General features: G+C 41.6%; 2 protein-coding genes across 3 annotated transcripts; one reads left to right on the top strand and one right to left on the bottom strand.

The window, feature by feature from the left end:
• Positions 1–160: 160 nt before the first annotated feature.
• ppp4r1l (protein phosphatase 4, regulatory subunit 1-like) lies at positions 161–14,227 on the bottom strand. Of its 2 annotated transcripts, XM_053431844.1 has the most exons (20): positions 13,985–14,227; positions 11,821–11,865; positions 11,139–11,268; positions 10,382–10,488; positions 10,077–10,219; positions 9,833–9,979; positions 9,242–9,349; positions 8,679–8,744; positions 8,294–8,452; positions 7,538–7,662; positions 6,582–7,102; positions 5,980–6,491; positions 5,405–5,491; positions 5,068–5,253; positions 4,794–4,955; positions 4,524–4,624; positions 4,270–4,390; positions 3,657–3,791; positions 3,051–3,192; positions 161–2,360 (listed from the first exon to the last, which is right to left on the bottom strand). In XM_053431844.1, exons 1-20 carry the CDS (start codon positions 13,989–13,991, stop codon positions 2,215–2,217), a joined length of 3,150 nt encoding a protein of 1,049 aa, XP_053287819.1. In that variant the 5' UTR covers positions 13,992–14,227; the 3' UTR covers positions 161–2,214. The 2 variants fall into 2 exon arrangements, with proteins under 2 accessions (XP_053287819.1, XP_053287828.1); XM_053431853.1 differs by lacking the exons at positions 10,382–10,488; positions 13,985–14,227.
• rab22a (RAB22A, member RAS oncogene family) lies at positions 14,116–25,935 on the top strand. The gene is made up of 7 exons (XM_053431974.1): positions 14,116–14,585; positions 15,533–15,612; positions 16,501–16,582; positions 20,378–20,449; positions 20,910–21,016; positions 21,177–21,286; positions 22,173–25,935. Exons 1-7 carry the CDS (start codon positions 14,550–14,552, stop codon positions 22,268–22,270), a joined length of 585 nt encoding a protein of 194 aa, XP_053287949.1. The 5' UTR covers positions 14,116–14,549; the 3' UTR covers positions 22,271–25,935.
• The last annotated feature ends 504 nt before the right edge of the window (positions 25,936–26,439 follow it).

Below are 26,439 nucleotides of genomic sequence, written 5' to 3'. Positions count from 1 at the left end.
GGATCTAACACAACAACTGTTCACTTCATGAAAGTCAAACCAGCACCATGATGATTAAATGACACAAGTGTCTTTCTCAATAAAGCATCTTGTCTTTATCCACACTGACCAATACAGCTGATCGTCACAGGCAATTTTGCAAAAGTAAAACACAAAATCATTCAAATTTTCATAATTTTAATTACAGAATACTAAAAATAACATTACATAAAATGTCTTTTTAAAAGAAACCATTGAATATTACAAAGGTTGTAAATTTTGTAAAGTTAGGATATAAAATCTTTGAACAGTGGTGCATAATTGAAAAGAAAAATAATTTTCATAAAATGTATATATTAACTGTTCTACTACATAAAAATGAGATGGACACAAATTGCAGACAGATGAGATGAGTAGACACCGCCATTACTGCAGTGATCTCTCCTTTTGAAGGAAGAAAAGACTCGAGATGCACAGCACACACCACAATCAGCTTAAGTTCTCAAGTTATGTCTATGTTCAAAAAATAAAAATAAAAAGAAGGGGAGAGGTTGGTGTCATCATTTACAACAGAGGAAAACCAACAGGCTCAAGAGACTTAAAAAAAAGTGACTTGGTGACTGCTCCCAATATTCACACATCTCGAATGGGGTTAAAAACCCGACTACACTGGCCTTGGTTCCATAAACACATACCGTTTTCCACAGGTTTAAGCTGTACAAAGAGTAGCAGGACGAGAACCCTCATCCGTTAAATCATTTCACCAAGACAGGGAAATCCGGATCCGTTGTCTTTCAGTCCGTTAACACAGCCGTTCCTATATTCCTACTGTACAACTGCTCGGTCAGATCCACTGAAAGCTACCATGGTCACATATTCATATCAGGAGGTCAACCTTTAAAGAATTGGAATAGACTATACACAAAAAGGGTCTGGGGGTGAAGGAGGGAGGGAGGGTGGGGGGGCATGCATGCATAATCCAACAGTGTGCTTGCTTTTTCTTCCTCTTCTCCGAACTAGACGTCACCGTGTGGCAACATCACCGTGAGCCCTTGTTTAGAGGTTTTAATCGACGCCACAGATTCACTCAAAAAGGAAAAATCACCAGTCGATGCGTCCGTTCGATCCACAGCAGTCTCTCTCTCTACACGTATGACACACTGGCCAGTCGTGTACAAAACGAGGTATTTCATGCGTCTCCTGCCATTCGAGACGTGTCATGTCACATTTTTGGTAAACAGACACCGATTTTTTGGAGGAGGGGGATGGAGGGTGAACAGTTCATTAAGGTGGTGTTTTCAAAATGTCCGAGATATGGTTTTAATCGAGGGATACGCTGAGTGGCAGAATCACTGTTCCTTCTATGCAGTAGTAGTGGTTTCAGTGGCCCGTGAAGAACCAGATGGAGAAACGCAGAGGAGAGAAAAATTAAAATAAAAAGAACAAGAGATGGTAGGAGGGAAACAGACAATAACCCAGAGGACATCTCACAAGACGAACGACGTCTCAGACAAGAGGCATTTTGGAGGAAATGAGGTGAGAGACACCAGCAGAGCTACGTGGTTTGGCTGGTCTGTTGCTCAGACAGCTGTAGTTTCTTTCCCCAGGGATCCAGGAGCTGCTGCTCATCATGTAGGCTAATAATGCTGTTTAGGTTCAGATGAGTCCCCCTGAGTTAGTGCACACATCAGAGTCCGGCAGGCCTCGCCCGCTTGTTCATTAAGAAAATCCACAAGAAGAAGCAACAAGGAATAATAAAATCAATTCTGCAATTTCATGATTAAGCTTACAGTTAGCTTTGGAGAGAACGAGCCCGTTTGTAGTTCTACAAATCTGTGACCGGGGAAGGACTGAGTCAGTGTTGTTAGTGTGGAGGGTGAAAACGGTTCAGATGAAAATACGGCGGCTCCTGCAAAGCGATGCAGCCGATCTGTGAGTCCTGCTCATTTCCTGAAAACACTGAGAAGTTTGCGGTTTGAAGATAATGTGTGCTATGTAGTGCCCAACCAGAGACTGGGGTTGTGTTTGTTTGAGCGCGCTCACACTTAAAATCTGAACATCTGACAGGATTCTCAAGTGGTCGTTGGTGCAGGTCTGCCCAGCAGGCGAGTGGTCGGGGGGTCGGGTCTGGTCGGGTGCTGGTGTTGCAGGTCGCGCTGACTGTGCGTCAGTCAGACAGACAGACAGGTAGGTAGACAGGCAGGTGGGCTGTAACAGGAGTCGGGGGTGCTGAGGCTAAATCAAAGGGGCCGTCTCCATCAAGCCTTTGTTGGGGTCCAGGCTGGAGAAGAAGCGGACGTCCCGGTCCTTGTCAGACTGCAGCGCCATCACAGTCTCTTCCAGCTCATCAGAGTAGGCACAGCCCGGCTCCTTGAAATAAGCTGTAGACCCAGAACCAGACAAAACTCCTTTAGTCAAACTCTACCAGCACAAACGTGTGAAAGAAAAGGATCAGAATAAGAAAAACTTTTGCTGATGTGTATATATAAAGCCCCCTTTTCACCAAAAAACACACACACACCAACTAACATCTGGCTTTTAACTGGAATGAAAATTAATTTAATCTGCGTTCACTCTGGTTTCGAATGTCTTCGCAGTAGAAACAGGTTTTTATCTGCTCCGATCAGTGGTGATGAAAACATCCGGGTGAAACCACTAGTTTCTCCTGTACTTTGTCAGTCCAGGCGCTCATGCTATGACGTGCGTTGAACTTCCCGGCAGTTGACACATAAATAGCACGAACATTTCCTTGTTTTTTTTTTGTTTAATATTAACGTGCAACTGTGATTTTTTTTCTTCATATTATGAAAGGTACGAGGCTGGCAAGACAATGAGATGAAAGAGCTTCTCTGGCACATTCATGACGTTGATCAGGAATCACCAGGGGAAAGAAAGACAAAGGCAAGATCCTACACAGGCAATGGGAAAGGATACTTGAAGTAACTGAAACTAGGATGTTGTGTAAAACTGACAAATTGGGAGTTTTACAGGGAATTATGGTCTGTAATTTTATCTGCGCATTTTCAAAATCGTAGCTATTCCTTAGAGTTACGGGATTCACTTGCACCAACCTTTCTCCATGACGCTCTGTCGCAGAGCCTTGGCCACAAGTACACGGACATTAGCTACTGGGTCTGATGAGAGGCTGAGGAGGCTGGGCAGGAGGTGCTGGCTGAACTGCTCCATGGGCATACAGTCCTCCTCCACTACGGCCTAAAAGACAAGGACACATAAAAGAGAGTTATTCAAACAGGCTGGTAACAGAGCTCAATTCACACAAGCTAGAAAATACAAAAGAGCAAAAACTATCTCATCCGAGAGAAAAGTTGACAAACAGGCTCACGAACAAAGAGTTTTTTTTCCACTGTGGCTTTAACATAACACAAAGCTGGACTCATCTACAAGATGACAGATGAGAATGTGACTAATGATGATCACTACATAACGAGAGAGCTGCTATTTGAAAGTTTGGATAAGGTATCAATCAGAAAAGTGTGTTTTAGTGAGAAATCCAAAAGGAAATAGTATTACAATATTCCTGAAACCATACATCGGATAAAAACTAATGTTTATTTTCTCATTTCATTTCGATTTGCCAACAATAAGAGAAGAACTCAAAGAAGAGAGACGGAAGCTGGTAATTCACCATGTGGTGCAAAGACGTGAGAGACACACACCTGGCAGATGAAGGCAAAGGCCTGCCTCCCGACCCACTTGGGACAGTGGCAGAACCTGACAGTGAGCTCGTTGATGAAGTTCATGCCCAGATCATCGGCACCACTTGCATACAGCTTCTGGAGGATCTCTACAACCTGAAGATACAGGAGGAACAGTTCAAAATCTATCTCTCAACCAATTAAATTGGGAAAAAAATACTATTAATCTACAGGAAAAACAGCTAATTCTCAATGAAAGTTGTTAAAAATGTGCATTAAGTTCAAAGTCAGACACTTGACTTGTTGATCGAGTCAGTTGTAGAGACTAGACTGAAAGCAGCAAAGACTGAAAACTTCACACTGTCACATGTGTTTCAAAGAATAGTTTTAAGAAATATACTCATTTGAAGATCTGTGCAGCAAATATGAAACAGATTTGAAACTATGAAGCCAAGCTACCATGATCAAATACAACCATCCGTCAGGACATTACTTTATCCCATAACATCATCCATCTGTGTGACTCATTTCCCTTTTGTCTTGACCCAACCATGTATTACAACAGCCACGTTTCCCCCCAAACCAGATGTTCCCTACACCAGCTAAGAGACAGAAAGAAAAAAAGACAACGTACCAGTTTGTATGAGATCCACCTGACCTCCGAGACCTTGTCAGAGCAGAGAGTGAGTGCTATCTGTCTGAGGTAGTCATACACATCGTAGTGGCTGTACAACTCTATGATCATGATCAGCTGCCTGGAAGGAGACAGGGAGACACGGTCAGGCAAACACAAGGGTTAGAAAAACCTACAGGAGAGAAGAGTCTGCTCCAAATGTAAATAATTATTTCCTAAATCCTTCCTGAGTGGAAGAGGAACAGGAGACGTACTCTGCCAGCTCGTATCTGAATCTCCAGTTGCGACTGTTGTCCGTCACCATGAACTCCTGCAGCTGGTACAGATATTCTCTCCTCTTATCTGCGTGCAGCAGCTGAAACAAGGAGATGCACATTAGTTATATTTCATAACAGCTTCAAAGTCACTTTTGTAATCATGTGGCAAAATTTTCTTGCCCTGTGCTTTCTAATCTAATCTCTAATGTAAGTCTGAGTAAGGGTTGTCCCACTTGGACAAGCAGGAGATGAATCTATAAATCTTACCTTGAGGAAGTCATACAGATGTTTGAGCACGCCAATGCGGACCTCGTCCAGGTCTTTGAGGAAGCCGTTGAAGATGGGAACCAGATCAGCCGCCGTCAGCTGGTCTCCCAGGATAACTGCCAGCTCATGGATTGAGAACGCCAGCGTACGCCGCACCTTCCACTAGGAGCAGGAGAGAAACACAAAAGTGACAGGTTTATTTGAGGTTATTGTTCGGACAATAAAAGTGTCATTATGGCAAACGTACACCGTGGTTTCCCATTACTCTGCTCACCTGCACATCAGTAGCGAGGGTTTCATACGTGTCCTTGAGGCAATGCCAGTTCTGTCGTCCCAGAGTGAGAGCGACCCCCGGCAGGCTGAAGGCACAGTGTTTGGCTATTTCCGTATCAACCGTCTGGGCCCGGGCCGGGTCCGTCATAGAGAGGTACTGATCCAGCAGCTGCTGCGGGATAACATTCTGGAGACACAGCGGGAGAATAAAGATTAAACAAAGAGGAAAGAGGATGCACAGGGAGAAGGTGTTTAAAAATCCATGTCTCAGCAAATCAATACCAACAGTAAGGAGCAGATCGATATCTACAGGATGAGTGAGAGTGGTGCTGACTGACCTGGAGCTTAGGCTTGTCCTCCATCCCCGGGCTGTGAGCCAGGTCTTCCTTTCCCTCCTCTTCCACACTCTCTATCAGTTCAGACTCCTGAGAAAAACAAATATTCACAAACAAACCATTAGGGAAAAAACAAGCAAGGTAGCAATACAAGACATTGACCTACTGTCCCTGCACTAATGCTGCAGTTATAGTTGTGTGTAAAGGCGGTTGAACAAAATAAAAAGTAGCTTGTTGAAGAGATGTTGTTCTATACCACTTATAGAAACAATCTTTGGATTCGCTACGAGACAATAAGAGTTAACCATCCTGAGCCAGGACAGTCCCATGAACTGTGGTGGATGCAAACAAAGACTGTAGTGATTCACTCTGCAGTTAATGGGACTGTTGTCACTCAAAGGAGCTCACACTGTAGGTCTCTTCTATGAAACATTTGAGATTAAAATGTAGTTTTTGTGGATGTAGTTATAACTGACTTCTGTTTATCTATGTAGTTACTCAGTACATCTGCCACAATCAGCCATATAATAAACAAAAAGTTGTCTGAAAACGCTGCGATAATGTGAATAGCCTCATACTGGAATAGGTGAGTTAGGTGAAGAGTCCTCCTCCTGGTCCTCTTCCTGGTCCTCCTCCTGATCTTCTTCCTGGTCCTCCTCCTGATCTTCTTCCTGGTCCTCCTCCTGATCTTCTTCCTGGTCCTCCTCCTGGTCCTCTTCCTGGTCCTCTTCCTCCTCCTCCTGAGGCTCCGTCTGCGTCTCTTCGTCTCCTTGCGCCTGGACGGGGCTCGACTCTGAAGCTGGAATAGTTTCCATCGTTTGCTCCTCTTCTTTGGGGCTCTCCACACTGTCTGACTGAGCCTCCACAGATATGCTCTCCTCAGACGGGCTCTCCGTGCTGCTCTCAGGCTGCACTTCTGACTGCGGGTCAGTCGGGCTGTCGTCTGCTGGCCTGTCGTCTGCTGGACAGTCGTCTGCCGGACAGTCGTCTGCTGGACAGTCGTCTGCCGGACAGTCGTCTGCCGGACAGTCATCTTCTGGACTGTCGAGCTGGGCGGCCTTCAAAGCTGCCGACAAAACCTGGACTTGAGCTAGAGAAAAATGACAAATGCAAAATTGAATCCACATGCCAACAGATGATCAGAAGTAGGTCACGAATACTCGGTGCTCTGTGTGCTCACCTTGTACATCAGGGTCATCCATGTGTGGTTGCAAACAGTCTAAAACCTTCTGGATCTGGTCGCTAGTGGAGTTGCCATGATTGGACTTGGACTCAGGACAATTATCCTCAGGTTCATCCTCACCCTCCTCTTTCTTTTCCTCATTCGGTGTCACGGCCCCTGACTTACGACAACTCAGCATCTCCAGTTCCCCGCTGATGTCTGGTAAAGGAGACCTCCAGTAGTTGAAAGAATTAAAGTTCTCGTCTGTCTTGTCCATCTCTTTTGTGTTCCTAGCATTGTTTGTTGTCATAGGGCTGCCGTTGCGGTTTGAGACAGTGTGGGTGTAACGTTCTGGCCTCGCTCCGGGAACTGAACTGTGGTTGTCATCAAAGCTGTGCATATCCTCATTGTCGGCTGTCGACACATGTTCTGGGGACGGTGTTGCACGGCCGTCCTGGTTGGGAAGTGTGTGAGCGATGGTTCTTTCTGTGCGGCAGCCGCTGATGTCGGAGCAGTTCAGAGAGTTTAGGGAGCAGTCGCTGAAATGAGAAACACAATATATAGAAACGGCTTGACAAATAATATTTACACAATACTACGATTTAAATGGAGCTTATCTTGTCATTAGCCACTAGTTATTAATTGTGGCAAATTTCAAACTCTACAAAAGTAACTTTTTCTGGCACAAGGCATTAACCTTTAATCATTGTATTAACTTGTTTCAGCGGATAAACTAAAAAAACATTCTTTCCTGATTAAGCCCAGTGATCATGACTCATTGGGCCAATGATGCATTTGTGTTGACATAAACTTATTAGTGTCTGAACAAATACTCATGAAATTACAACACAATATTTATCCAACTGTTCCTAAGAGACATAAACATAAAACATGTGCAACACTATTGTTTGACCAGACTGAAAAAAACACCAGTCTATTTCTGCAGCAGTGACTGTGGGTCGGGGGGGTCTTACCCTTCCAATGTACACCTGGGGAGCTCTAGTAGGGCACCGTCCTCTCTGAAGTAAAGGCCTGTGCTGGAGGGGTTGGCAAAGGTGGAGATGAAACGTCCCAATGACTGAAAGGCTGCTTGGCGCACCTGGAAGTGGAGCAGGGAGGAATCTCTCAGTTTCACTGTCACTACACAGATCTGTATGAAGACTAAAGTTTAATGAGACTAAACGTTATCTTTATAGCCTCTTTCATACAGGTTAGAGCCTCAACGGTGACTAAGCAGTGAAAAAAGCAGAAAGAAATGGGTTGGGTATTAATGAACAGTATTTCTGCTCTGGTCCATTGATTTACGCAAATAATATACAGATGTGGACACATGCAGTTATCATTGTACTTCGGTCTAATTGGACTGTACAGACTCAAAAGTGATAAACACTCCAGTTTAAAGGAAATTTTCGATGGAAGTTTGCAAAATTGCAAGTAAAATCTTTCAACAGTTTCAGATTGTTCTTTTTCTTTATTACTTACATTTCATTTAACAGAAATGAAACAAATTAAATGTAGACAAAAAGGAAAGTATGCAGCTGAGACATCAGGGAACTAAACGGTGCAAACAGCACTGAGGTAATGAAACTTTCTGGATTCCACAGCCAAGCAACCACAGTAGCACTTTTCATCATAGTGCAGAGGAAGTTACAGATGAATGTGCTTGTTATTTTATGCAACTGTATGAATTAGGATGTTCTGTTTTGTGTGCGTGTGTTTGCGTGTCCTACCCAGCGGGACTGGTCACTGATGAGACTGATGAACAGGGGTGACAGTTTTGCACGGCGCACCTCTGGAGAGGTGGAATTTGAGACCATCATGAAGCACTCGGCACAGGCTTTCCTGATCCCCCACAGACTGTCTGAGCACAGATCGAAGAACTTGGGCATCTACATCAAAAAGAAAAACCAAGTCAGTACAACTCAGATTTAACAATGCAGGTTTGAACAGTAAAAGGGCGTGACAGCAATCAAACTAGCTTTGACGCACTAAATGCAATGCTCTATGTTAAGTATTGACTCAGGAAAAGCTTGACGAACACTAATGTTTAACTTTCATGTTGCATAATGACATAAGTGTAAATATGTGATGAGCATTGAGTCTCAAGGGTCTCACCAGTAGTTTTTCTGTGGCTTCCTGGCCCACAATAGAACAGAACTCCCCAAAATTTGCCGCACAGACCTGTAGATAACCAAAAATAATACAGACATAATAAACACATTGACATAAAATGCATTGGTTTCATCTCTGTAAAGTTGTATTCAGTGCTGTTTGAAAAAATGTTACTGAATGAATTAAAAAAATGTGGTGGGAAAAAAATGTCACATTTATATAGAGCTGAACATTATTCACCACATTTGACCACCTTTGCAGATCCTAAAAAAACTATCCTCCAACTGGCACCAGTTAGACCACAGAATTAACATTCCTCAGAAAACAACCATGTAGTGTGGGCTAACTTGATGCACAAAACAGAATTAAGCCAAACTCTCTCTCTTATTGAATTTATCCTCATGGAACACCCAAAAAACAGTTTAACTCCAGCTCGAACAAGTTGATCCATGTTACTACAGGTTAAAAACAGAATATATTGTAGAGAACCATAAAGTAATTTCCGACTGGTACAACCTATATCCTGTATAAGTTGGAGGATATAAGTGTGGTGTGGAGGTTGTTACCTTGCGGACTTGGAAGAGTCTGGCATCACTGCACAGGTCACAGAAACGTGGCAGTAGCAGATGCTCCACCGTGTCTTTGCTCAACATGGTGACAACTTTACACATGATCTGGAAGATGGGGATATATGGGGAGCAGTTAGTGCCATCACAACTCATCCTGCGCTTCATTGTTCCACTGTTATGCACTGATGACTAAAAACTTGCAGAACATTTGTAGTGAAGTGAAAACCGTCACAAAAGTTTTTTAAAAAAGTGCCTTAGAGAGAGAAACCATTAAGGTGTATTAAGGGTAGAGAGGAAGTGTGTGTGCATTGTATAGGATGTGGGAGGGGGGGTGCTTCAGGAGGCAAAATCTGATTTAGACTGAGTGGAGTGAAAAGCGAACACCCACGTATAAATAAAAGAGGAAATAAACATTCATTTACTTAATTAGATACAGGCACTGACAGATCACCATGAAGCAATAAAAGAAACCCACTGCGCCTCCCTGGCAGCATCGGACTTGCACCTAAGCTATACACGTTGTTATTATAATATTATTTATCCCACGATAATGACACTTAAAAATATATGAATTATGGATATTCTTACAGCAACAGCCTCTATTTTGTAGTCATCGTCACTGCTGGGTTCTGTGAGGTCGATCAGAACTGGACATACTTTGGTCTCCATGTCAGCTTTAGAGATGAGGCCCTGCTCCAGCAGAACGAGCAGGGCTGCCTGGCTCGTCTTCCGCACCTTTAAAGATTAAAGCAAGGTTAAAAACTGTTTTAAATTAACAAAAATAAAACTCATTGTAAAAAACAGTAAATAGTTGTTTAAAAAACAAACCTACCTGGTTATTTGGATCAGTGAGATACCGGACTACAATTGGTACCAAGTATCTTGAGAAAGCGGCTGGGAAGTTGGGCCGACTCTCGTGTAAAAACATGGCGATGTTTGGGACCTGCTCCATCAGCTCAGCCCGCACTGTGGGCTCTGAAACACACCACATTATACAATTAATGATCAATTACATGAGTTACAGGGCAAAAGGTGAGCAAGATTTTTTTTAATAATGCTTATCAAATGAAAGATTGAATTGGAGACTAATATATGGTTTGTTCCAGATTTATCAGATGAACAGGAAAATCCATCTACCTCCGTCTTCTGACATTCTGGCAACTGTCTCCATGACACTGATAAAGTCATTTTCATTGTCACTGAACTCCCGAAGCACATCAAGCAGGCCGCGAGCCACGATCTGCCTAGAAAGCAACAGGAGCTTCAAGTTAGTAGACCGCCTGCCGATACCTACAAGTGGTGAGTGCGACAGCGTAACACACAGCACTGACAGAGCTGTCAAGTGCCTTACACAAACACACACGTGTACTTGAAAATGACCAGAGGGCTTGAACTCTGTGTAGCCGAGCATGAAAAGCATGACGACAGCAGTTACACAAACTTGTTCGGAGACAACAGGGCAGTATTTAACATTTGCAGATGAGCCTAAGAAAATGACTGCGTGTAAAACAGCGTGTAAAACAGTCTACAGCCACATTGAGACAAACACAATACATTCAGGGATCTACTTTAAGTCACTTGACATTCCTGCAGTATAGAGTTAGCCCAGGTATGTGATTAGTAACTACACAGGAACTCAGACAGTGGTTCAGATGACTATGAAAGAAAGAATAAGGACTTGCGACATGTCAATGCGAGTTTTGTGATATAATAAATGAAGAATTCCATAAATACAAAAGGACAAATAAAGACAAGACGCAGCACAACATCCACCCCCCCTCCCCCCGGTTAGAGTTGTAGAATCAACCGTTACATTGATCTTGCTCTGTAGTAAAGGCCCATGACAGCGTTTAGTGTGGATGTGGGTGTTGCCTGAGCACATGGCTGCACTTACCTATTGAAAACATTCTCGCTGAAGGCATACTTCTCTAGCCTCCCGAGAGGGGTAAGGTTGTCTTGTCCAGCATCGAGGAAGGCTGTGATGCGGATTCCGTCGCACTCCGAACCATAGTCATCAAATCCGACTGGGAGGGAGGGAGCGTGAAGTCATTTAAGAGTCACATAAGTTGGAACAGTTTCACAAATAAATGTATAATGCCTACAAAAACAAAACACGTACAGTAGGGACACTGACAGATGTACCTCATTAATTACAATGCCATGCTTGAGCTACTGAATCAGGCTGAATGTCAGGGCTAAATAACCTCCAACGGGTATATTAAGCAGAAAGGCTCTAGTCCAACTGATTATTCCATTAAATCGTTCAACCATAAATACACACTGACTTTAAATTTGGAGCTAAACACTGTTTCATTACCATGGCTAATGCAGACAACAGGGATTGCTGGTCTGTATAACTGCTAATAATAGCATGGTGTGAAACCTTGAAAAGCTGTTGACAGCTTTAGATTTCACAAGGGTGAATGGGGTTGCCCAGAAAGATGACACCTCAATATATACCTCTCCAATGAAGGGAGGAAAAACAAAGCTCCACATACAGTATATGCAAGAAATGAATCCCTAAATCCAGAGGGGTTTTCATGTGGTTTTGAAATTAAAATAAACAGAATACTCACAGTCGTCCAAATCATCATGGCCATCTTCAAAGTATAAAGATAGACCTGCAAGGATAAGACAATAAGAGGGTTGAAGGGTCCATGGTGGCAAACTTGTCATCAACATACCATAACAGTGTCTCTACACACCACTCTGCCCGATGAAATAAGGAGTTCTGGATTGACAGGTATACAAGCTGCAATTTACTAAGAATGGATATGAAGTCTCCTTCCAGAACACTGGCAATAAATCAGTGTGGTCTTGCTGATTAATCATAGTAAAACAGAAACTCTGTGCTCAGAGTGTTAATGTGAGAAGAATTCAAAACAAGTCAATTTAATATCCGAGTGTTTTTCCTGGATCCCTAAAAGAAAGGAAACACTTCCGACATCAAAGCAACTGTTGGAACCGCTTTTTAGTTCTTAAATTAGAATTTTTTCAAGTTAGTAAATTAAAATAGTCATGTTCACATCGATAATCCCCCCCCAGCAAAAAAGATGCTGTATGTCACAAAATGAATCTGACTATCATTGTGATATGCATAATGTTAAGTGTATTGAAACCGCGCTAAAACAATCCAATACAAAAGTCCGGCAATAATTGTCTCCTGCTCGAGGGTTAAGGAGGTCAAACAGTACATTGACTCAATTCACATTTCCACATATTCTGTTTAAAGTCCTTATTTAACTCTGATACACCTCCAAGCTCAGGATTGTACTTTCCCCCTTTAAAAAACACTTCATGTGAACACTTATTGTCGACTATTATTTTAAGCTAACTAGGGCTGTAACTCGTGAATATTTCCATAATCCATTACTGTTGTTTTAGCTGTACTCCTGTTGAGGGTTAAGAACAGAGGACGTCGCACCTTGTGAAGCCTTATGAGACAAATTATGATTTGTGAATGTGGGCTGTACAAATTGTATTGAATAATCTACTGATTTTTTATGTTAATTGACCTAATGTTTCCTATAATAGTGAAAATGTAAACTTCTCAGCCACATTTGACTTATCTTCAACTTAAAAAATGTATTTTTGTCCAACAACCAGTCAAACAAACAACAGATATTCAAATAACTTATACATAAAAGTTAAACAGCTCAAAATTGCGGTGTTGTGACTAGAATTCAATTCATTGCTTGAAAATCACTTTAAATGATAATTGGTTGTTAAATTACTGTAAATAAATGTTCTGTTGAGCAACCAATTGATTAATCGACTTATAATGTCAGATCTAATGTCAATAACGAAAAGTGGGGAAACTAGAAATATAATGCAGGTAGTGACCCAGAAAAACGAATGTCCAGCTGGAGGACAATTATATTTTCAGACGATTAAACGAGTCCAGCAAAAAGGTGATTTTCAACGCCTTTTGACACAATGTTTTTTTTGCTGTATACCGAGACTACACGAAAACTCTCTATCGTGTTTTGTGTTCAGTAGCATCCAGTCCGGTATACACAACAATAGCAAAGTGTGGTAGTCAAAAGAAAAATCAAGAAATAGACCCCAGGGGGAGAAACGTGGTGGCTCGGCTAATGTCTGTGTTTACAGCTGGGCAGGCAAGGGAATGTGATCCAAATATAAAACAACTCGCATCTCAATCGGAAACAATAAACGTGGTGTTTTCGCGAGTGGAGCTTGTAAAGATGCTATGGGTTTCACCGCCGGCATCAAAAAGCAGGTTGACGAAGCACAACATCTCCTCTTTGTTGCGCTATAACGGAGGATTTGACCAGCTTATGGCTGAAAATGACTTTAGCAACTTGGCTAACGTTAGCTAGGTCACCTCGCTAGCTTGGCTACAACAACAGTTCGATAATAAACACGATTCACTGCGCTTGGTGGTGTTCTGCTAATGGAGAAGGGGAGGATTCGGACACTTAATCACATCTGCTTAGGAGTTAGTCGCTCAAATGACGCATCGGAGTCACTCATTTCGACACCGCTGAGTAGCTTTGGTTAGCTAGCTTGCTAGCGCTGCTAAGTTTGCTAGCACAGCTTGTGTCCAGCCCTTTCGCTTGACTTGAAGCGAACACTTCGCCAGGGAACAGCACAAAGGTGGTGGAGCGTGGGGGCCGCGGCTTCCACCGTCTGCAGCCCCCGGAGAACGCAGCGTGGCTCCCCGTGAGTCCACGCAGCGCGAAGGTACGGAGGAAAAGACAAATTTAAAAGTACCATTACCTGCCATCTTGAGTCTTGGCTCGGCTCTGTGGGGCCGCCGTCCCGGTGTGGGCTGTCACCGCCGCACAGCTGTCACTCAAACGCGGCTGCAAACTACTTCCTGAGAGCACTTCCTGGTGCTGGTGTCCCCCACAGCGCCGCGCGTCCAACCACTCCGCCGACAAAGTGCCTCTGAGCCGGGGCACAAACTCCACATAGAACCCGGTACGAACACGAGCCCGTGGGCTTTGTGTGCGTCTCACTCACTGTACACGCACAAAACACACGCGCGCACGCAGACACACACGCATAACAGAGCCGAGCGGTCACGTGACCGCGCAGTTCAAGATGGAGACGGGGCCACTGGGAAGCTCCACTGTTAGCTAGTTAGCTCGTCGACTGCAACCCCCGCGAAATGGCAAACGTCAGCTAACCCGAGGCGCTAATGTGGCAGCTCCCGATGAGGATGAGGTAAAGCGGCTCGATCTCACGGGACAGCGGAGGAACTTTCACGACACGAGGAGGAGGAAACTGTCAATGGTCGTCAGCACCAAAACAAACCAGTTTTGACAGAGAGTAGATCGATATGGCGCTGAGGGAGCTCAAAGTGTGTCTCTTGGGGGTAAGTTAGCATCGATCCCCGTGTAAACACGTCTGTGTCCGGTTCATATTTGTACCTGCAGCATCGGATGAGTGTCGCAGCTCCATAACGAGGATGGTTTGTTTACATGGGTTAAATGTGGTCATAACAGTGATCAAGAGGAAGGCAACACATGCACTATATTCTTAATTAACTTCATGTCTCTTCACTTCTTTGTTTGTACTTTAAAATACTAGTGTATGTCTCATTGACCACGTCCAGACTTCGTACAACAACACCATCAAGCCACACACAGCAGAGACGCATCCCAGAAACATTACAGCATCCTCACGTCATCTCCTCCTGCTCATCATCTACAAGCAAGATTTCAAACACTGTTTAGTTCAGTCAGTCGACAGAAAGATAATCGATGGACTGATAAGTTGCATATGAAGCAACAATGACAAAACATTTTCTCCTTCCATCTTTTCAAATGTGAGGATTTGCTAAAAAAACTAATCTGAAGTTGTCACCTTGGTTTCTTGGGAACTGGGTGTATTTTCACACGTTGTAGACCAAAGGGTTGTTTAAAAACATCAGTCAAAATCCATTTTAACTATCAGACTAAATTACCAATACTTCTGTTACTTCTGCTATTATTCACAAATCTCTCACATGGCAAGATTCATCCACATCTAGTTTTGCCTATAACAACAGCATAAGCCATCATTTTCCCTGCCACTCATTTGTATTGCTGAAGTAAGATGAACATCCTCTTCATCGGCTTATATGTTTTTTTTTTTTTTATATCTTTGTCAATTTTTACTGCATGTGTCCGAATCATTCTCAACACGAGCAGGAAGAAAAAGCAGCAGACCACAAATAGAAACAATGAAGTGGTGCACAGCCAGATAATGTGCTTCTATTTCTGTGATTATACTTCTAGTAACTGTTTAGAAAGCATCAACTTTGTTTGGTCTCTTTTGCAGGATACTGGCGTTGGAAAGTCGAGTATTGTTTGGAGATTTGTGGAGGACAGCTTTGACCCAAACATCAACCCAACAATTGGGTAAGTTCCTGTTGTCTCCCACGCTAGAGGGTATGTTTATTCTCTGCCTCTCTCATTTGTCGTGGTTAAGGTTCTTGCAGTGCACACATGCGCCTAAAGTACACCCAGACGCTTTCTTCTGTGTAAACTATCATCATCATTTTTACCAGTCATCAATAATTGATCGCACTTACAGCTGAAAGAGTTAGATAATCAAATATATCACATCGTGCATAGTGTACCACTCTCAAGACCAAACTATTATTTTACATTTTCATAAATTTTCCTCAGAAATTGTAGAAACGTGGCCCATCTTGCATTGTTAAGGACTGCGGTAAATTAATTTGCATTATCCTCCACTTTAAATGGATTCAGTCCAAAATGTAATGGGCTCGTCCCTATCGTTCTGCCAAGTCTGATCCAAAGTGGTTTTGTCAGCAGGATTGTGTAATTCTGCTGACAATAAATAAATAATAAACCATCAGACCGACACGGGGGAATTCATAACCTTCTGATGGAGGTAAGAAGAAAACATTTCAATACAGGATTGGCAGGTAAAATATAATAGCCTCACCATTACTCAGAATACATAAAAGCGTATTAAATCTGATAAACCTGATAAATATGCACTTGCAGACATTAAAACCACATTTTGATATCGTCTACCTCAAAAAATTAAGTATGAGGCTGACTATCATGAAACCATTTCCTTCCTGTTTTACATTTGAGAGGTTTTTTTTTTTATAAAGCTGGTGCACAGTCTAAGATATCTTCAATCTTCTGCTGATCCAAGTGAAGATGTGGTTTTTTTCCAGTGTTTCTGACTTTTGTAAATCACTATATGAGATGAATATTTTTATAATATAACTCATGTTATACGTGTCTCATGAAGTCATTTCTCTTCACCAGGGCGTCCTTCATGACCAAGACGGTGCAATACCAAAATGAACTACACAAGTTCCTGATCTGGGACACAGCAGGGCAGGAGCGGGTTAGTACTCTCCTTGTTTTTTTAATGGGCCTTTTAAACAAAGCGGAGGAGGATCTACATATGTTTTGCCTCAACAGCACAAAGTTCTTACATGATAATAAAACACACAAAACTGGTTGAAAAGGAAGTGAAAAAGCTGACGACACATGTATGAGACACTCCCTGAACCGGCCTGGAGGAATGTGAACAGTGCAGTTGTTCATTATTTCTGATAGGGGGCAACATTTACCTGTGTATAGGTACAGTTCTGCCCCAAACTCATACTTCGTGTTTCAGGACTTTAAATGTTGTGTGGTGTGATTTGGATTTTCCTTCTTCTAATCATTGAATTTTTTTTAGTGTGTTATTATGGTAGGAAAAATGCATCTGTAAAGATTAGTTCCATTTCAAAATCTTTGTCCTGCCTCTAATTTCCATCTCATTTCTTCTCTCTCTCATTGCACTCATATTTTCCTTTTGTTTGATTTGAAGTGCTACACGCCACTGAAATATGTTGTCTGTTGGCAACTATCATGTCCAGGTGCTCCCTCTTACATAATCTGGATGCGTGTGTGTCTGCAGATGCCATGTTTGGAAAGCTTCGTGTCCACATCATTTTTATTTGACTAAAACCATACAAACTGATGACATGTGAAACCCGAAACAGGATACATCTTGGTGTCTGAGTGCAGATTTGGTGTTAAACCCTGTGAAATCGACACCATGCCTCAGACAGCCACTACTTTCTCCTTTGACTCACACCCTACATCCCACATTTGTCTGCACTATCTCTCCACATCACTTCCCTACACATCACTTCCCCTTTTGTGTGCATGTCCTTCTGTTGTTCTCATACACAATCCCTTTCCCTGCTGCTGTCTTCTCCAGACAGGTGAGGTAGGACGTTGCGTGTTTTCGTTATCTCCCACTCTGAAAGCTTTGCCCTCTTCACCGGTTAAGGGGACAGCAGTGCAGCCTCGTTTAAGATAAGATGAGAGGGAGAAACAAAAGCTGTCTCGCTCCACTGGTGTGTGCTGCCACTGTGTGTTATCTGAGAGTCACTGCCAGAAGGCCTGTCTTTTTCTCCTCTTTGTGTTTTCCTGAAAACAACCTATTTTCCTCTGATTCTTTTGTGTTTTTTTCCATTTTAAGCACCTTTTTTCATTTCCACAAATCCACTTTGTTATTTTCACAGTGTTTCGCATCTGTGCCTGAAAAAGTTGCAACATCCCGTTGGTACAAAGCTGCTCTGGTATTTCAAAGCCTTTCATGGCTTGTTTTCTTACCTCTGTGGAGCTTTGGCCTATCAAAATCTGTTGAGTTGAGTAAGGGGAGTACAGAGCCAGCCAATTCACATGTAAGGGGAGACCAGGGCAGTAAGGAAAAGCTCGGCGATTTCTACACTCCACAATCCATATCTCAATACCACATGAGACCTTAGGAGCACATCTGAGCCCAGCTGTCAACAGCCCTTCCAGGCCTCCCCCTCCTCGGCGCTCCGTCTCACTGAAAACAAGCAAAGGGAACCTTGCATCCGACTGAAACAGGAGGGTTCCTTTCATTATTCACCCAGCTTGTGGTCGCAGCAATTAATAAGCACTCACAGGGTATCAGTGGGGCTGTTTTCTTGGCTGCTGTGCGGCCAGACGACTGGCCTCGGTGTGATTGCTCAGGGTTAAGGCACAGATAGACCACACAGGACTGGCGGTGCTGCAGCCACACACTGGCCAATGAAAGAGACAGCACTCTCTTCAGAGCCGCTGCCAAGTATCCCAAGTTGGATATCCATCGGTGGACAGGCGGCCAGTAACAACTGTAATTATGTGGAATGTGTGCTTTTCCTGAGGTAACAGTGTCACTCCAAGATGAATAGTTTATTCCATCGTATTGTAATGGAAAATAGAATTGGCGGGAAAGAAGGGTCATTCCAAGTCTATTTGAGACATGGGGGCTTCTTTTAAAATAAATATTGTTACTTAATACAAATTACATTATGTCATTAGTCTGCTTAATATTCTCACATGTAAGGAGTTGGAGATGGGAAATAATAAAACAAATTGAATACATTCTTATATAAAACATTTTCTGGAATTAGATTTAAAGAGGAGCCGATTCAAAGTTATGGTCGTTTTGGTGGGCTGTAGTTTGTGGTACTGTTGAATGAGGGACTTGGCAAACTGACAAGAGCACCTGTGTGTAATACAATAAATACAGCTCAACAGCCTTTTATTTCTGTTACGGGGAAACCCTTACAACAATTATAACCCAGTAACAGCCTTAAAATCCCGAATCACTTTTAACTATTACATTTAAACATTTTTGTAGTTGTTAATAGAAGCATTTAATAAAATAAGGTATAGTAAATGGCCTCATAATCAACTGTTGTATTAGGAACTAAACAGAGGTGTAAGGAGTATTTGGATCTTTTACTCAAGTATTAAAGTAATACCACAGTTTATTAATTCTACAAATAGAAGTCCTATAGAAGTTATTTAACATCTGCAGAATGTGCTATAACTTAAAAAAGTTATATCGTTATATATTAGTTGTATAAAATATATATATAAGGCATTTCATGGTTGTAGCTAGTTGCAGTGGAGCCAATGTTTTACAATTTTATATGCGGTTGGTGGATTTATGTGGAACAATGCCTCATTTATAATATGATGAATTAAGCAAAAAGTAGCAGTGAATGTAAAAAAATTTGGACAACTTAGAGTTGTTTTAAAATGTAACATTAGAGTAAATTTACTCAGTTATCTTCCGTCCCTGGAGATAAATAATGCTAAAGGAATTAGAAATAAGTCTTTTTCTTTCTGCTGCTGTCTTGAAATTGTCTTAAAGGCTGTTTAGACACCATCCTGAATATTTGTGCAGCTTAGAAACTTTAAACTGTTGCTGTAGTTTAACCATTGCTTTCCCTTTAGCATGAGGTGAAAACCCCAATACGTCTTGATATGTTATGACAGCAGGCTAATTTGTAAAGCCAGCTTTCACGGTGCCCTGGAAAGTCTTTTGCCAGAAAAATACCAAAAGCTGGCACAGGAAAAAGAAACCCCTGCCTCCCAGGCAGCCAGGGGTGGACGTTCTGCACATGTTGTTTTGATTATGGAGGGCTTTGTGATGTGTTGGGCTGAGATCAAATGTATAGTCTTCCATAAATATAAAAATCCTAACAGCTTTTGACACATTCTGCTCATCTTTCTCTTGATGGCTCCCACATGTGTGAGGTCCTGGTGGAAAGACGAGCCGAGCAGTTTTAAATTAAACTGCTCGCCTTGTGGGCTCAGAACACCAGGTCTCTGGTTTTATGAAACTGTGTCTATTTTGCTTATTTTTTAAGGTTTTTGTAATTGCGTTTTATTGAGTCTAATGGAACTCACAGTGAGAGTTATCACCACCTTCTGGTCTTATGTAACGGATAAGCCTTATTCTAATAAAAGCCTAGAGTTTAATTCTGTGTCAAAAATGCAATAGTGCAATTATAGAGAAATTATATTTTTAGTTCTCATCCAAGAATGAAGAAAACTGGAAGTAAATCAAGTGTCTCCAGAGACGAGCCGTGATTAATCGACTTTGAATAAGATCTTCTAAATTGCTATTTACCCTGATCATCTTCGGTTTCACATGGTTTCAAAGCTGCATCCATATTTAATGATGTCAGTAGATCATACAGTCTAGTTCAGACAGAGATGAATCTCATTGAGAGGCTTTAGACACGTCTTGCCGTCCCTGTCCAACACTGAACCTTCTTTTTTTCTTCAGAAGAATTGTTACAGTGTTTTATAACTGTTTCCTTTCTCTGCCTTCCCACAGTTTCGTGCTCTGGCACCGATGTACTACAGAGGTTCGGCAGCAGCCATCATTGTTTATGACATCACAAAAGAGGTATTGTTAGCTTTTTTTTTCTCTTCAACCACTAATCCACTAATTACTCAGTGAATACTTTCATTGATTTAGTCTGTGTCTTTTCCTGAAGTTTGACATTTTCGGTGAATGAGTTCATCTTGAGAATTAGTTTAGAAGATTGATAACGCTCTCATTTCTGATACTACAGCTTATAGTATAGAAAGTTGTGGTAATGTGCTAAACAATTTCATGGATTGGCCAAGAAATATCCCATGCCATATCCCCCTGGTTTTATGCTTAATAAGCTAACCGCCTGCTGGCTTCTGTAACATAGAGACATGAGAGGGGTGCTGATCCTTCCATCTTACTCTCATCACAAGAGCAAATGCATGTGTTTCCCAGAATGTCTAACGATTTCTTTAACCTTTCTCCAGAGATATGGTGTGCTGTCTGTTTATAAGTCCTCTCAGTCAAACATGCTGTTTACTCTTACCACCAGGAGTCCTTCCAAACACTGAAGAACTGGGTGAAGGAGCTGCGTCAGCACGGGCCTCCTAACATCGTGGTTGCCATCGCTGGCAACAAATGTGACCTTTCTGATGCCAGGTGAACCTGAGTTAGAGATAAAACTTGCCCCTACTCATAAGTTTTCTGTCTGCTGTCTAAATATGAGGTGGACAGGTAGACAAATGAACTGATTACCAGATCATCCATGAAATTTAACAATCTGTGAACATATTACAACATATTCATTTTGTATTTACAGAGAAGTGCCAGAGAGAGAGGCCAAGGATTATGCTGATTCCATTCATGCCATCTTTGTAGAAACCAGCGCCAAGAACGCCATTAACATCAATGAGGTGTTTATAGAGATAAGTGAGTGTGTTTCTCCACCATTTGGTATTATTGACCTACATGTCCTCAAATGCCTTGAGTCGTATAATTCTTTAATTAATCATTTTCACAGCATCTATACAGTTGACTTCTGAACTGCTTATTTTAGACTGGATAAGTGTGTTTTGAGCAGTGTTGCCAAATAGAGGTACTACTTCTAAATGTGTCTAGAGTGTTATCAGTGTTAGTGTGAAACAGAGCTCTGACGTTGATGAGCTGCTTCAGGATAAGAAACAGATAATCATGAAGTAAATTGCTCAAATGCCAGATAAGTTGGAGTTTCCTTAAAAACGAGATATACATATTAGCGGTGTACCATTACCCTATTACAACGCACTTGTATATAGTATGAATACTAAAACATCTTATACTTACATGAAATTATATAATACTTACACTACTGATTAAACAGACTTCAGAGCGGAACGAAAACTAAAAAGTTTTTCCTCCACACATTTAAATACTTTTTATGCTGCAAGATCTTCTGTAACGTATGAGAATTTAGTAATATATTAGAGTTGTGGAATATGCTTGTTATTCAACAAATCCTTTATGATCTCAATAGATCTACACCTTAAGTGTGTTTCCACAGCAGGAGGTTTCCCTGGGGAGCAGAAATTTTTTGAGAAACTCCGTTCAACCACCTGTAACTCCACCAGAAGAACCTGAGTTTAAATTAAGTTTAAGGGTGATACTTTTACTTCCCCAAAAAGTCTGTGTTTGGGGAGTAGTGCTCTCTGAATGCTCTGGAACACACAGGTTGGAAGTTAACAGGCTGTCTATCACTATGTTGTAAAGTATGCCAGTCTTTTTTGTGCTGTCACTTCACATGTCGCCACATGCAAATAAGAATGTGTTTGTCTCACAGGTAGGCGGATCCCCGTTGTAGAGGCAGCAGGAGGCACTTCAGGAAAAGGTTTCAAACTGGGACGTCAGGCCTCAGAGTCTCGCAGGACGTGCTGCTGATGATGCCGGTGACTGTTCCATCATGACCTATGACCTGACCTTTGCCTATTCTCTGTGTCCCCGACCTGCCTCAGCTATACACGCCCTCAGTCATCCTGCCGGCACTGTTATCCGGGTGCGACAGTGTCACTCTGATGATGATAGTAAATGCATTTTTAAAGCACTTAAAGCGACACTATGTAACTTTTACCGAGAAACAGGGCCCTCTGCAGCCACGTGTGATGATAAATTCCGATTTAGCTGGAGCTTTTACTGCGTAGTCCCACTCACAACAGACAACAACTGAACTGTTAATATTACAAGTGATCCCTGGCTTCCTGAAGCCGCTGTAACAAATACACCAAACTCTGTGTGGAATTTCTCATATTTTAAAAGTTTCTTGAGGGAATATTAAACATAAACTGTAGTTTTTAATGACTTCGAAGACTTTTTAACTGATCGGCAGTTCAACAGTTCACCGTGATTCTGACAATTTAAGCTGCGACTATCAGTCACTTAAACACAGGAGGTCGTCACATAGAGCAAGCAGAGAGGTTCAGGGTGAGGAGTGGAAATTCTCCCTATCCTAGTCAATGAACCATCAAACTAATGTGGAAGCTGCTATTTCAAGGTAATAAAAAATACATAGTGTTGCTTAACGATAGCAAATCATCATGTGTCGTCTGTAAGTTGCTTGCAGGTGAAATACTTTCAGAGCACAGACAAACATGGTTGCACAAATACATTAAAAAGACAGGGGAAGACCCCCCCCCCCCCCCCCACACACACACCCCACACACACACAGACATTCTGGCTTCTATAATGGACTCCAGTCTCTATATGGTATGGTGTAGTCTTATGTTGATCAGCGACTCATCAAATTCATTCAGAAGTGACTTGTAGCTGTAAATTTGTACAAATATATTATCTTTCAACAAAAAGTTAATTGACAATGTTTAAATCTCAACCTCAAATTATTTAGATAATATTTAAGTTATTGCCTTTATTTTCCTGGGAGACCTTTCCCCCGAAACGTTAGGAAGGATCCATTTTTATAATTAATGTGTATAATCAATTATTAATCGGATATTTCTGATCAAAGGGATCAATGTTTGTACCAATCTCTGATGTTAACGTTTGCTTGAAGGATAAAAGTCAGGAAAGAAGGTGCACGCTTGATTTACATTTGATTGTTTTCATCAAGGCAAAATATCAAAATGGGGTTTTGATCTCAGCCTAAATCAAACAGTTGAATATGCAGAAAAAAAGGTGTGTATACATCTGCTTCCTTTTAACGATAAAGGAATGGTTCAACATTTTTGGAAGCACTCTTGAGATGAGAATATTGATAGCTCTCTTACGTCTGCGTAGCTCAACATGAAGACGAAGCCAAGCTAGCTGTCACCACCTCTTTCCAGTCTTAATGCTAAGCTACGCTAACCAAATGTTTGTTATCTCCTTCTAATGAATGCTCAGATGTGAGAGTGGTATTGATCTTCTCATCTAACTTTCCACAAAGTTAAGCAGCATATTATCCAAACCATTCCTTTACATCTTTAATTAATCTCTCATTTGGCGTTCAGGATATTTTGATCGTCGCTTGCCTGCGGACGATTACAATAGTTTAAAATTGAAGAAAATAATGCCATCTCCCTTTTGAGAGCAACCCAACAGTCCTCTTGTCCCAGTGACAGAGCTTTAATCAGGGCGGAATTCTCTGACTGTTGGTTGTCTTGAAGCTGATTATAAGCGAACAGTTCCAGCTGCTCACATGTGTTCCACATTTCCACTTGTAATTGCTGAAGATCCATGAACAGGCTCATGTGGATGATGTACCCCGCAGAGCACAGAGAATCTCGCCGGTTGTTTCCAAACACTAATCCAAATTCATTTTTTCTTTAATCTCCTGTCTGTCTGCAGCCCTTCGCGGCTATTCACGAGAAATTGTACAGGCAAGGCCAGTTTTTCTGAGGTATTGCCAAATTCTTTAATTGTGCGATAAATATTTTTCATTCTCCCCCGGGTCACACATCCAAACTTGTTTTACTAGCTGCCCTGTGATGGAAACAATACGAGATCTGGAAACTCGACCTCGTTCAGAGGAAGCTCCGATTTTTGGAGCTTAAATCTCCCCTCAGCAGAAGTTTATAGGTGGAGAATCAGATGTAACACTGTGTTGACATGCTGACCCCTTAATGAACCTTTGTTTCCATTGCGCTCTGTATGCACTTTGTTCCAGTGTCTGCTTTCTGACTTTCCTCTCTCTTCTGTGTTGTTCCCCTAAATGACAAACTTATTGCCGGGCCAGATTTCAATCATGGTACAGTTACAGCTTTCACAGAGCCACATCATCACCCGTTTTCTCTGTGATCCTTATGTTATGTTACAGCAATCTCATTTGCCTCTTGATATTGTTTGAACTTCAGCAGCAGTGGATCAATGAGTCCACACTGACTTATCATTCTTTGTAATGTCATGCTTCCCTGGATCTTATTAGCTCCCTCAGTCCCAAAACCTATTTTCAAACTTGCCAAAAGAAATGCAGATATGGTCTTAGTTAGACTGCATCGGCACATTTCTCAACGTGAATTGTGTCCTTTTCTGCCAGCGAATGACACTTAATTTGCCTTTGAGCGTCTTAATGTAACTGATGAATACAGTGCAGAGTAGCGCCGCCTAATCTTTCAGGATTTCTTCTGTGGAGTGCAATAGTTGTTATAATGACAAAGGTAAAATGTGACCTAATCGGAGACATTAGTGATGTGTTCACACAGAAAAGCAAATGCCTGTGCAAAAGATCTCCAACAGGATAATGACAGGTTTATATGAACCTCATTTTATGTGTATTTGGTGACGGGTTTGCTCATCCATCATATGACAGAGAGTCCAAACACTCTTCTGTCTTTGATAATTCACCAAGCATGACATCATGATAGCAACACTAGCTACTAAAACCTCCGCCATCACATTAAGAAGGGAATCACTGCAGCTGCACTTTTGACTCACTGACTGTTTGTATTAATTGGCTTCTAATACGAACTAACGCTGTCTGCAGCATGTTAATATGCCTGTGAAACACTTTATGAAACATTCTTGCACGGGTGTCAGACTTTCCTTAATATCCCATGGTGTTATTTGAAAGTTTTGACTGTTTGCTCAGCTCGTATTGCGATGAAGACGTTGGTGCCAAATAATGTCAAAACTATTTTACTACATCATGCATAATTAACCATTTTTTATTGTTGTTGTAATATAATGATTTAAAGTACTAATCGCATAAAATGCTTACAAAAATATTTGAGTTCTGATAATGATGACATGTTTCCCCCTCATTTGGAAACGGGAGGCATGAATAGTGTTTGCCAATTTTGCATTGAAAAATACCATTAGTCTCGGGCTGGCCCTGGGAATGTGATTAATCTATATTGTGTATATTTTTCAGTGTAGATAAATACCATCAGATTGCACACAAATCAATGACTCTATTCTAGTCGTGTGCCCACAGTGGACTTGTTCACCATTTGCAGTGAAACCATCTGAGCTGTAGTGACCATATTTAGCTTTTTATTAAATTTCATATTGATTGTAACAAAATACCTGAGAACTTTTGTTTGCTGTGTATTTCCAAATGTGTAAAAAGGGAATTGTCAATCGTTTACTAATAAAAGATTGACAAAAAATACAATGTGTGACTATATGTCGTTTTTTTTACTGAGAGAGACTCCAGAGCCTTGTGTGCATTAACTTGTTCCTTGGGGATACAGTGACAATGTTCTTAGTGATTGGTTGTGTTGTTTATTTTGAGCCAGAGTCTGGCTCTATATATAAACTAGACACTTGAGATGTGTGTTTGATGGGCAGAGGGATTTTCACTGCAATCCAAGTAGTGCTCAAGAGGTCAGAACACTTTTTTAGACAACCTCCCAGAATCCCCTTCTGTTGTATATACCTCACACGGCACTGGGAAAAAGTTACAGGCACTAAAAGCGATATGAGGATTATTCAGAAATAAGGTCATGAGGGCTTTTTGATTCACCAGTTAATTTCATGGAAAGTCCAGTTAAGTTTCAGAAATTGAATAAAAAAGGGACTTTTAACTGCAAACTTGACATTTTGATCAATTAATAAAGGCAAAGAATCAGAGGTTAGACGTATTACTATTATTATTATCATCAGGGTGTATCCCGCC

The sequence above is a fragment of the Pleuronectes platessa genome, chromosome 2 (genome assembly GCF_947347685.1).
Source record: "Pleuronectes platessa chromosome 2, fPlePla1.1, whole genome shotgun sequence".
Classification (NCBI taxonomy): domain Eukaryota; kingdom Metazoa; phylum Chordata; class Actinopteri; order Pleuronectiformes; family Pleuronectidae; genus Pleuronectes; species Pleuronectes platessa.
The sequence above is the reverse complement of the archived record's forward strand: the minus strand, read 5'-3'. Positions and strand labels throughout refer to the sequence as shown.

What these genes read in the sequence shown, in the direction of transcription:
- ppp4r1l (XM_053431844.1), bottom strand. An exon ending in CCTTTGCCTTCATCTGCCAG is followed by an intron (nt 3,193 to 3,656) that starts GTGTGTGTCTCT and finishes CTTGTCTTTTAG; the next exon opens with GCCGTAGTGGAGGAGGACTG. An exon ending in ACAGAGCGTCATGGAGAAAG is followed by an intron (nt 2,361 to 3,050) that starts GTTGGTGCAAGT and finishes CTGGGTCTACAG; the next exon opens with CTTATTTCAAGGAGCCGGGC.
- rab22a (XM_053431974.1), top strand. Translation starts at nt 14,550, where the DNA reads ATGGCGCTGAGGGAGCTCAAAGTGTGTCTCTTGGGG. An exon ending in TCAAAGTGTGTCTCTTGGGG is followed by an intron (nt 14,586 to 15,532) that starts GTAAGTTAGCAT and finishes TCTCTTTTGCAG; the next exon opens with GATACTGGCGTTGGAAAGTC. An exon ending in ACACAGCAGGGCAGGAGCGG is followed by an intron (nt 16,583 to 20,377) that starts GTTAGTACTCTC and finishes GCCTTCCCACAG; the next exon opens with TTTCGTGCTCTGGCACCGAT.